At 38.1% G+C, this 12,878-nt stretch overlaps 1 protein-coding gene across 1 annotated transcript in view; it reads left to right on the forward strand.

The window, feature by feature from the left end:
* LOC137932282 (DNA-binding protein D-ETS-4-like) overlaps window positions 1-12,361 on the forward strand; it is a 33,088-nt gene extending 20,727 nt beyond the window's left edge. Inside the window, exon 2 of the mRNA XM_068775889.1 lies at window positions 9,943-12,361. Within this exon, the coding sequence (XP_068631990.1) occupies window positions 9,943-10,183 (241 nt within the window). The 3' untranslated portion in view covers window positions 10,184-12,361. The remainder of the gene's footprint in view (window positions 1-9,942) is intronic.
* The last annotated feature ends 517 nt before the right edge of the window (window positions 12,362-12,878 follow it).

Here is a 12,878-nt window from a genome sequence, read left to right on the forward strand (position 1 = left end):
ATTTGAAAAATAATCGTCTTTTGTCAATCTTAAAAACAAATACCTTGCATATTTTTGAAAAGAGAAGTCGATCAAAGAGACGTAGTTTATGTTGGACTCGTAAATCTATGCTGACTACGGCTTTTCTATGTTGGAGAGGCCGCAATATCAGGGATAGCTATTTTAATATGTACGGTATAAAGTTAACAATCTTTAATTAGTAATAGGAGATATACCGAAGTAAAGTATCAAACTAGTAGTTAAACTCCATCAGATCTGACAAAGAATTCATACAAAATGTAACAGATAACTCTCAGCGACGCACTGAAAAAAAAAGGAAAACGATTCCATTAACTATTTGTAAATATCAACTCGACTAGATCTTTTCGTTTGATGGACAATTTAGTGTAAATTTAAAGTCTAGACTGCGATTACTAAGATTTTATCTAAGATTATTTCATCTATAGCAGTTGCGTCACTCACGACAGTGCTCTCGGCTTTACCTTAGAATTTCTCTGAGGCGTGAAATTCTAAGTCAAATGATCTAAACAATTTCACGCAGCTGCTAACAGCGTTGAATATTTTACAAGCTATTAATACAAAATAATATCTAAGCCGATCGACGCGGCGTGGGTAAACCTTCCACTAGGTCGAACGACGAAATAATGAAGATCGCTGGAAGTCCCGGGATGGGGGAGCGCAAGACCATAGAGGGAGGCCTAAGTCTTGCAGGGGGCTTCTATTGGCTGACTGAAAACACAACTGACTTTGTAAGATAATATAGAGGTATATATAAGCAGAGATGAAGTTTGGATTGAAAGCAAGAGCCAGAAGTTAATCAGTGGAATATTTCCAAGGCATTGAAGTATGAGAGTGAAGACAAACGTTACATCAAAGGAATTCGAAGCAGTCGAAGCTGGAAAAGGCGAAACGTCTGTAATTTCCAAATAAGCCAATTTAATTTCACATCCACACATCTTGGCCAACAGTTGGAAAGGACGAGTGACTTGGCTAAGATTTGTTACCGCGTTGATTTACGGCCAAGCGACCACTGCACGTCGTCCGGCCGCGGACCCGTGCGACCTAATTCCCCGACATGTGCTTGTGTGAGTTTGTGTACTATTACTGCAAACAAATGCATAACAGGTCCAATCGCAAAACAGATAATTTTTTTATTTTCTCTCTCGTTGAAGCTTCGGTCAGTGTTTATGCGACTGCGTTCTTACGTAAGTGTTATATTGTCCTCTGTGGAAAACAATGATGCATTCACCCGGCCGCGGCACGTACCCGTCACGTGTCAGCCTTTTAATGTTTCAGACTTGACTTGAACGTTATCCAAGTTGGAAAGTAAGGTTAGGTATGTTCGTGTATATGAACTCAAACGTTTCACGGGAGCTGTTTCAGATTTTTTAAAGATCGAATCTAAGATGAAATCTGTAGACGAAAGATATAAACCGACATGTGGCAGTGGACAGACCACTTTCCACCGGTCCTGTTGAAAATCTATGTAAGAGGCTTATTCAGCGCATGATTGTTTCTGTATTATTTATTTTCCACTCGGGCCTTACATGTGTGTATTTGTACAGCGTTTTTTCAATAAATTGATTTTGCTACATTAGAGATTTTTATGATTAATGAGTGAGTGCCCAGAATGAGTTTGAAACCTTGGTAACTTTATTTTATGAATATAATGTTTTAGAGCAGCCCAATCTGATTCTAATTTCTGTCATATTGGGCTTTTCTAATAAACGTGTTAAGGTTGCTCTTATAACAACAACATGTCTGGCTAGATTAGTGTTAATTTGGTGGTCACCTCTTGCGTTTGCGTTCTTATGTTTCATTTCATGTTTCACTCAAATAACTTTCGTTCTAACATTGGAAACATATTTGGACTCAAATTTTTACATGAGAGATGTACTTATATATAAAAGAAGTTAGTTTATCTACTAGTTAGACAATTTTTAATTTTGAAGGCAGGCTGTGATTTGGCTCGTGCACCGGCGCCGGCGCAGCAGTCCGCTTTGTCCCAAATGCACTTCGTTGCGATTGATTTGCTTCTCAAAGTTCTTTAACCCGCGTGTCATTCTGGATGTTGGTTGTGATATGAGTCACCATTGTTTTAATTATTACAGATATTCTTATTTGTCAAATTTTGCAATAATTTAAGGAAAAATAGTTCAAACTAATTTAAATGTAAGTTAAAATATTTAATAAAGTTTCCCGTTATTTCACAGTAGACGTGTCCTGAAGTTCGTCACTAAACAATGGCCACCCTACACCATGTTTGTTTACCTCCGCAAACGCCTCGAAATACCTGGAAAACATTAATGCGCACGCGCCTTGAATCTAATAAAAAAGTAAATTTCATCTTCGTTTCTCTGTCAAGTTAATTTCTGCTTTTGGATCAAGTATATAAGGTTTATATTTCACTGTAGTGTCTATGGCGAACCGGTGCCAATTCGGGACATATCGGGAGGGGACTGGGCATGAATGACGCGCTGTTAGCATTGCAGATGACGCCGCGGAAGGTTCTGGAACATCACCTGTCCACACGAGCTGTCCGTGTGCTTGGCGCCCATACTCTGCTCCGCTGATAACAGATCGTTATTAGATATAGGAGTATCATTACACAGCCCCGATAAGCCGCGCTTGTCTCGCCAGCCCTTCCGCTATATTTAAAATGATTCAATGCTGATAACACTGAAGCTATACGACGTTAGATTAGAGATATTCAAATATAGCGATGCTTCAAATGGTATTTTATTTATTCATATTCTGAAGACATCCTTTAACTTAAACCAACGAGGATTTCAAACGCGTCCTTATCTGAGAAGAGCTCACAACAAACTCAGAGGAACGTTTTTGTGATAATCTTTGCAATATTCTTAGAATTTCCAAGGTTTCTTATAACTAAGAAATCAGAAGACACACACATACAAGACTTTTTTTATAAATTACTATGTACTAGATATTTATTGCTTGATTAAAATATGAAAATCATAATTGCCTTCCTTTCATATTTCATAATTAGGGATTAAGAATAAAAGTTAAAATTTTCGTTTATAATTTATTTCATTATTAACGCAAACGAACCCACGGTCGATTACTAGTCACGATTGCTCCTTATCTCTGTCCACTGAACACATAAACACGAACAATCACGTGCCCTGATCTTTGACAGAGAGTTCGAATCATATATCTAGAGTTAAGGTAAGCAATAATTGTGTCGCGCGGTACTTCCCCGTTCCCGGCGCGCAGGACACCACCCGGCTGAGCAGAACTGCGCGACTTGCATAGCGCTAGTCGAGGTTGCGGTTTCGTAATTTGCATACGTCACGAATGCGCTGAGAAATTATTAGTCGGAGTTACAACCTACCTCTACACCGCATAGTAGGTATTATATTCCTACCCTGTGGAACCTAGGTTCGAATTCATTTTTAATAATTATTATAAAATGTACAGATTATTTGATTTGTGGTGTTTTAATACAGTTACATAATATTATTAAAATCAAAATTATAATGCTCTATAAAGACCTAAAAAAATACAAATGTGTTCATAAATGGCTTGATCAATTCAGCTATTTTTTTCACATTTTCGTCATGGCACGAAAATGATTTTTATAGAGAGAAAACAACGGTACAACAATACGTATATAACATGAACACTCTTTAGATAAGTATATACGCTTATCGCCTTACTTAGAAGGCGGGTTGGCGATCGCAGTGTGTTATTATTGTACAAAGAGTACGCTGATATAAATCCTCTGGAAACTTGTTTCTGAGCTGTGGCAATCCTATATAATTAATGTACAAAATTTGAATTATTTAAGATCATGTCTATCTGCGATCGCAAGTCTCAAATATATGTAACTTATTTTCACAAGTATTCCTTATTAAAGTAACCATTCTGAAATAAGGTTCATTTATGTTTTCGGTTGAAATGCGACGGGCTAATGTTTTTTCACAGTTCTGAGTTTACTTTGCACTCAATAAAAAGTTTTTGAAATACCCGCAGGTAATTGTTGACAATCGTATGCACATATTTCACCAGACTCGCGCACCGCGTCATCCATCGCATCAAATCGAGATTTGCCTTGCGATGAAGTGGGGGGGATCCGATGAAACAGGTTTCGCGACTGAAATAAGTGGCAGTATTGAGTCATCAGCGAGATGCAGTTGATGGTCGAGGTATTATTACCAGCAGCAGGACGGCACGCATTCGCAGACTAAATATTTAATTTGCAACGTATTCTCTTTTTCAAAATTACCACACAAATGAGGATTAATAACTTGATATCGTCTATGGCATAAACTATTATAAGTGGACTTTGTCCAAAACCCAGAAAATTGATGACTCTTGAACTAGGCTAGGATGGGCATATCCAAAATAGACTAGGCTCGCTTCTGTGAAGCATAAAGGGGGATCACCTATGAATGTTAGCGCGCAAGATTCCTACATATCCATTTCTTTAGCCCCTAGATTACCCACCTGAATTCAACAATTGTGACAATTTAAAAATAATGATAAGCGGTCTTATACTTGGATAAAGCCACTTTCATCTTTTACGAATAACATTGCGTGCATTCGAAAGTATCAGTTCTTTGCAATTTTTATCACAAGATGGCGGTCGAAACGCAGCGTATTGCTTCGCAGGCGAGTAAGTCACTTTGTAATACAAAAAGAGATTCCATCTTTTTGAAAAATGATACGACACGCAGTATCCACAGGCGTTCAGTCCACCTTCATTTGTAGCAACACCGGTGCAGTTTGTTGTTGGTAATTCAGAACGTTAACGGCACGTATTTGTGCAGGCGCACGTAGATGTTTCACGCGTTCCGACAAAGGATTTGCAGCGATATTTTTAAATTCACGTTAAACTCGATACATTGGTGTTTATTGATGGGTACTCTTTACAGCTAAGTGTATTATTTACTGTCTCTTCCATAGTTTTGCAATCTAGGTAATTATTCTCAATTAAGTTAAATAGTATTATTCAGCAGAGCCGAGTTTCCTCCGGGAACTCTTGAATTTAAATCCTCCAAAGAGGTCTTAGGTTACGGGCCCTCAGCGCGCGGCCGCCTTCAACCAGAGGAACCTGCAAATGCTGTTAAGGCAGCAGCGAAAGTCTTGTATAAAAAGTTGACAATTATTTTCTGTTCTAATTACTCTTAAACAATTTTATTTATGAAGAAACAGTTACAGTTAGCAAATATTTACACGTTGTCAAGATAACAGATGACAATTACAAGTTTTCATTTAAAGAAAGCAGTGCACTCTAAAGTTGGTTATACAGATAATATTAGATAAGATTTATAATAACAGGAAAGAAGTATAACAATAAATACATATCTGACAAAATTTTAGATTAAATAGAGTAATGTATGTATCAAAAAAACAAACACGTAATCAATAACATATAAGCAACATCCAATTCAAAGGAAGAATGCGTCACTCATTATTTTTTCGAGTCTCGAAACACTCGAGCAAAAAAGATGAGTTCATGTATTGCATAAGAAATGCATCACTGCGATTATTTTACTAACAAATACAAATTCAGATCATCATAGTAGTGTTAGTAGGTCAAGTGACAAAGGCTTCATTATAAATCATTGGCACACCATCGGAAGCCTTAAATTTTCAAAATGAAGGCGGGCAGACATGCGCATCACGTCTGCCCCTTGGCCCAGCTGATGCTCGATACGCCGCAAGGCCCCGGCCTTGCGCCAACGCGCGCAGCATCCAAATTCCTATGCGTCACGCTCCGACCGCCCCGCGCTCGTGTTGGAAGGTTAACGATATCATATCAAGGGTCCGGCAGAGGTTGACGCCGCGTGTAGTCACCTGCCGCTGAGGCCGCGCAACCCCGTCCGTCATACAATCATTTGTTTATTACATTCCGTCGGCTGCCTTGACGTGAACTGTAAGCCGCTTCCAAAACGTAGCTGGAACGCGGCAACCTACAGCTATTCAAATCCTAAACATTCATTTTAGAAAATCGAAAATTTTATTTTAGGTGTTCATATCCTTTCGTGAATACACATAATATATTATATTGATTGTGGGGGAGAAAATATGTTTAATCCGGACATTAAGATATGGTGTATATGTTTACGAAGATATTGTCATGGAGGCCTATTGGAAAAAATATATATATACATACATGTGTTTATGCATGTGTATATATGATAAAACAGAAATGGATTTTGAACTAAATGAAATAAGTTTTTAAAGTTAATCAAATATATTTAAATTTGTAAAACTATAACGTTGACCAGATTGAAAACTCTAGAGCAATAAGGTAAGAGACGTTATTTCATGACATGTTTTTAATATACTCTATTAAATAATATTTAACAGTTAATATTAAGAGTAAAGGCAAGAAGCGCGAACACCGCCATAAGTATCAAACTATCTACCTCTTAATCAAATTTAAAATCCTTTATCATTGGCCACAAGGTTCATTTGTATTGCGGTAATGAGGTGCACGCGTTGGGTACGCGATAGACTGGCAGTTGCCGCTAGAGGTCACTCCGTATCAGCCGAAAGGACGACGTGAGAAATGGTTCTAAATATTTACGCGATTATGAGCAAAGCTTGGCATAAACACCGCAGAACGACCTCTGTGAACATTCAAATAACTCGCATATATCCTTTCAATTGGAGTATTGCAAGATGATGAAATAAATAACAATCCGTAATCATGGTGGACTGGCGCCATGGATCGTAATTAAATATTAAGTAGGCAATTCTATAGTGCGAGAATTTATTATTTAGCATTGTTTTCCAATGCTACTATGGCACGCAAATATAAAACCACTTAAACTGGAGACCAAGAAAAGCCATAACTGAATGCTGTCTGGCGGTAATTGAAGGAACCACGCACAGGTTCGCGTTTGCCTTGAAACCCTCCCACAACTTGCTCCCACTACTGAGAAAAAATCAACAAAGAAATAAAACAATAAAGAAACAGGAAATAAATTTGTGAAATTGGCTTGTCACCCTTGTCATGGTTATCGCGATTTCGCTGATGTTTCATCAACTTCTGATAAGCTAAAAAATGTGAATGTAACTTATCCTACTTCTTCCTTTAATTCTTGTACCTATTCTTATTGCCTAATGACAAAAGAGGAGATAAGAAGTAGAAGAACAAGAATTAAAATCACTCGGAATTAACGTTTAGTACCGTGAAGACATTGACCCACATCTGCAAAGCTAATGTATAAACAAATTAAGTATTTAGTTTGTTTTATCTAAACGGTCACAAACTGACAATATATCATGGACTGAACGTGTAAAAATCTCGGAGGTTGAACAAAGAAAGTCATTGGCCGCGCGCCGTCGTCGCGGTGGAGTTATATTTACTTACAGTCCTTAAAACTGTAGTCACGGAGTCCATTAAGGCGACGAGGTCGCTATCTGCTGAACATCAGCGACGTAGGACCACTAAAATACAATTTATAATGACACAGGTTTCCACTTTAAAATCTATGCGCATTAGCGGTCGCCTTACCCATTGCCGGACGCATCTGGGAAATACATCGCGAGAATTTAGAACGGCTTCCAATGTTTAAAAGCCTCTTGGTAAAACCGTGTTTGGTCCAAGAACTTCACAATTTATTTTATTTTTTTTACAAATATGTGTTCACCAAAACATGTAGTATTCGAAAACCATTTATTGAATTAGTGATGCGGTACATTAAAACTTTGATACACAATCCATAAATAGCAAAAAAGGATCATCCTCTATGTCTCGTTCCCTTTCTACAGAGGATTATGATCCCTTTGAAAAATTTGTCGTGTACCATGTTTTACCACCTATGCCGGTCTTTTGGTGGTAAAAGAAGTAGCACTCCAAAATGACTTATCATCTCATTGCTTCGAGGAAAACGCTCTAGATTGAACAGAAAAAAACCTCTACATAGTAAAAATGTTAAAAATAGGAAGGAAAATCTAAGTTTTATAATATTCAATGGCCAAAACGAATGTAAAAGAAAACAATTTAAGAAATTTTATCAACAATCATTGGTCTTGGTCGTGTGCTGGTTGTTTTTCGCTTCAGTCAAATCAAAATAATGACCGTCATCGATGCACCGCGGCTTCGTTGCAAAATGTCAGGCGAGGTGACGGCGACCTGTGCAGCGTCACCTCAGCGGCAACTGGAACCTTTAATGCGGCATTAAGTTTACGAGCGGCCGTAAAACTCAAGCGCGATATCAATTTAACTATTATTTATTCAAGTTCGATTGTCCAATAAAATACCAATCAAATTAATAAGGACCCCGTCAAAGGAGGAGCATGATTATAAAAAAACATAAGTCACGTCTGTGACTCAACTATATCGTGTAGTTGCTTACATAAACAATATTGCATACTACATGCATACTACATAATGACAGGCAACCACATGAATTATTTTTAAATATAACAAAAGACTGTTTGTAAATAAAAATCAGATCAACAATAAATCTCAGTCCAATCGTTTATAAATAATAACTGAAATCACGTTACATTTTAAAGTGTGGCGATGTATAAACAGGTTCAATGAGAATTGGTAACAAATAAGTGTGATTAATAAGTAAACAGGCTTGTTGCAGCCGTCGTGATAAGATCAAGATCACGCGTTAAAGTTACCAAATATCACGAGGTCCGCTTCACCCTTTATTTATTTTAATTGTAATGGTTATGCGTTAAGAGCGCGTTGCCTGTCAGTAGCGTTTCTCATCGGACGATCTTGGGCAAGGTCGAATGCGCTGAGCGTCGCGCCGTAAATTACGCCGTCCGCACAACTCACGCTAGCGATCGTCCGCGGACATGCTCGCGAATCCGTCGCGGTTGCGCAGCCCAGCGATTCTACTTCTAAACTTCCACATGTCACATTCCAAGCTTATAGTTGTATCCTGTAACATATAAACCAATTTAAAAGATCAGGGTGTAGGTACATAAATAAAATAAAACCGTGTTAGTGAATCTAAACGAACAGACGCACCAAAAGACAGTGAATTATTGGTAAGAGTCGTCGCGATTGCACCGACACGGGCGGCAACAAGTGGGCCTTGACTCGGCGCACAATTATCAGGACGTTTTGCATCAGAACTTGACACGGTTGTTCGAATACCTGTTTCATTTGTGCCGCGCATCTATATAAGCCGGTGCCTGAGAATTCATTTAATGAGCGGCAAATTATATGTAGGAATATGTTATTAGATTTTCCACTCCGATTTGCCTCGACTGCCGGCGATACATCCGATGCACTTGATGCGTATTGTATCGCTACATGTTATATTATTAAATATGTTAATCGTATTATTATATTATGTATTTTTCTGTAATAGTACTTTATAGCAAGTTCATTTCGCTTTCCATATTTATAAAACATTGCATGTATAATATAAGAGCAAACGAAATTGACGGTAAATTACTTTGTTCCACGTTTAGTCCCATTTGGTTCCAGGAAGCATTAGAATCCTTTGGGATCACCTACTCCAGCTTTGTACTCAATTTACAACATGTAATATCACAAATGGCTGTATAGACCTCGATAAAGGCATATCTATTGGCAAATGCTTATTGTTAACAATATCTAGGTATTGTTCCATTTATTTCTTGTGCAATGGCGTCAGCAAGGACTACGAGGCTATTTTCTTTGTTTATCAGGATAACCTTGCTGTCTGCATTCGAACCTTGGATCGGAAAGAAATTGCTTTTGTAATCGTTGGGAAATTGACCAACGGTATTACACCGATAGGTTTATTAATAACTTCGATTAACTCATTGGTTTTATCGAGGTTGAATGTAGCCTCGGGGTACTTAGTTGATAACATTGTCCGTATTGCGTCGACTAATCTAAGGCGTTGCACCGACTTGCATATGCAATGTGCCTTTATACATACTATATTGCGAAATTTTCTGAACTAAATTTCAAATGACTCAATAACTCAAAATGTTGTTTTGTTGTTACAGATTCGTCAAACCGGACGAAGTCGCGAAGCTATGGGGGACGATGAAGCAAAATGACAACATGACGTTCGAGAAGTTCAGCAGAGCGATGAGATACCACTACCGGCAAGCGGTGCTCGTCTCCGTGCCGACCGCCCGACTGGTCTACCAGTTCGGCCACAAGGGTCCGGACTTCAAGACGGACAATCCTAATTTCGTAAAAGTGAAATCGGAATTCGACGTTCACGACATGACACATCCTTAGTTTAAGCGAACAAGAAATGTAGGTTAAATAAAACTTTTCCATGTTTGATGAAGCTCAGAGCGAGGCGGGAGTGGAGACGTGCGTTAATGTTAAAAGTAAGGCAGAGAAAGATCTCGACGGAGATCTCGCGGAGGCGAAGCGCAGAGTATTGTTGAAATAGCTCAATTAATTAGCAACGATGTTTTAAACGTGTAAGGATATATTTGTGTCGCTCATTGAATGTAATCCAGAAGAGAGGAAGGTGCAGAAGAAAGTGTTCGGTGTACGGAGGAGCGGGCGACGTAGGCGTCATCGATACAGTTTTCGATCGGGCAAGTTTCGCCCGGGTCGTTCCGGATGTTCCGGATAAGGTCGACAGCTCCGGTCAATTAACGGTTGTAAGCCCGGCTCGTTAAAGTGTCCATATTATTTTTTTAAGTGAATTTTTATTGTATTTTTACTGATGGTTCTATGACGACGGCGAGATGTTTCATATTCGAACTTTTAAAGGTTGTTTAGATCTAACAAATTTTTGATATAATATTTTTGATGTTTGATTGTTGTTACCATTATTAATAAGTGCGCTAGGATATACGGTCGGTCAGGTCGCGAACATTCCGGTACGCTAGACGATTATGTTTAAGTTATTGCTAGAGTTAGCGTAGAAGTTGCCATAACTATTGATCGTTTACTTTGTACTTAATTTCGAATTTGTCTTTCCATTTCATCTGTCAGATTGTACCATTATACATTATCCATTAGAGTATATTTTTATAGTTATTTAATAAATTCCCTTCTCAGTGTTAACTTAATGTTTAGTGTTAAGGTGAAGTTGTATGAAGCTCTTGGCGCGAGTGTGCAATAGAGAGGACGACGCGATGGGATCTGCAGGCCAAAGATTAAGTAGTTCGGACAACGAAGTTATGTTTATGTTTTAAGTTTGACGAAATTATGTTTTGACAATCTTATATTACCGATTAAGTATTAGGATTAAGTTTATGACTCTCAGGCATTTGCTGTGATGTAATATATACGTGAATCTATTGTCTTTAAATCTGTACTTTCGCTTGATGTCGTCAGATATAACGCACTTTACATTTAGTTTATACTTAGGATTACTAACCTCCATCACAATTAAGTTACCATTGATATTGACAAGTTGACACAATACACAGCTTCCAGAGATTAGATTAAAAAATTGTCTTCTTTCTTTGGCCATTGTACTATAATTTACAGGTAAAACTAAAAAGTACAGTTACATTTGCGTTCTTCCTGTCGGTTGAATTTTGTGTTTTACTAAGAAATATTCACACCGAATGCGATAATGTTAACCTCAGTACAAAGTTTGTGTCTTATTCTATTGATGATTAAAGCCTGCTCGTGTTCGACGGCATTTTTGGCGCGACACGTGTTTCTATAAATTTACAAAGTGTTATATCAGAACTTAACGTCTAGTCCAAAAAGTACATTCATGTAAAGGAAATATATTATCTATTTTAAGATATTGTTGGATATATTGTGCATATTGTAAAATTATTCGAGCATGTACTTTGGTATGAAACAATAGAAATGCGGTGCTACGTGGAATTGGTACGGTTTTGTAGACGTCACGGGGCTGGGTTGTTGAGTAATTGTGTTCACGTGAAACCCAGTGAGCCGATGCACCGTGAGTCAGGAATGTACACAATGTACGCGCAACGGATTGTCTGTTGTTTGTAATACCAAAGGACGGTACGTGCTAACCACGAACCAAATGTTGATCAAAACGAAAACATTACTAATATACGTAAACTTAAGTATACATGTACATGATCGTTGCGTCTTCTCGCAGGAGCGACGATTACATTTTTCTACACTCAATTGTTAATTATATCAAATAGTTACATTATTTCTGTATCATTTAACAATTAATTGTTGGTTCAAAAATTCTAGGCGTGTAAGTCTATCTAAAATTTAACTGTCATTCATTTTGCTGTTTTAACCTATTCATTTAGCTTTCGGGATTTGTCCTGGAGGCTGTAGATTTACTTTAAGTACGTTTCAAGTCTGTTTCTTTCCAGTAAATTATATAAGTTGTTTGTTAGAATCGTTTAAATGTTTCAGATGTTTTAGTTTGTATAGTTTAAGGGTGCCGGCGGCGCGCGGCCGACGGGCGCGCTGTCGTGCGACACGATGTCGATTACACGAATTATGAATGTGCGATTGCGTTTCATTTCCCGATGCCCCGGATACGAACTCTACCTTTCATTTGAATCTCAAGGGACGGCGATCTTTTGGTCAAAATTGGAAGCGAATTAGCCACGTGCCTTTCACCATCGGATGGCGAAGCGATTTCTCTAATGTTTGTATTTATATAACGCGCACCAGCTGATGGTTCCTTTCACTTGTTTGCACTTGCACTCCCCCGTATATTAATATTTTTGTACGAACCTATAGCCCATGCAGTGACTTGCCCGCGACGTCTCACTTCGCGGCAAATGTTTATGCTTCATAATAATTATGTTGTATTATTTAGGTATACATACAGTCAATGAGCAAAGAAGACGAGCTCGTGTTTTAGTTACATAGTTGCTGTATTGGCGTCTATCGCTGTTCAATGTTATGATACATTTCTATATATTGCAACAGTACATTGCCGCACTTGGTGCGAACACTTGATAAGTAAAAAAAGGCTTCGTAGGACATCCAACTCTATTTATTGATAACACAAAAAGAT

The sequence above is a fragment of the Battus philenor genome, unplaced genomic scaffold (assembly GCF_028537555.1).
Source record: "Battus philenor isolate CCGP_79_NKW_IND1 unplaced genomic scaffold, ilBatPhil1.0.hap1 SCAF_9, whole genome shotgun sequence".
In the NCBI taxonomy this organism is placed as follows: domain Eukaryota; kingdom Metazoa; phylum Arthropoda; class Insecta; order Lepidoptera; family Papilionidae; genus Battus; species Battus philenor.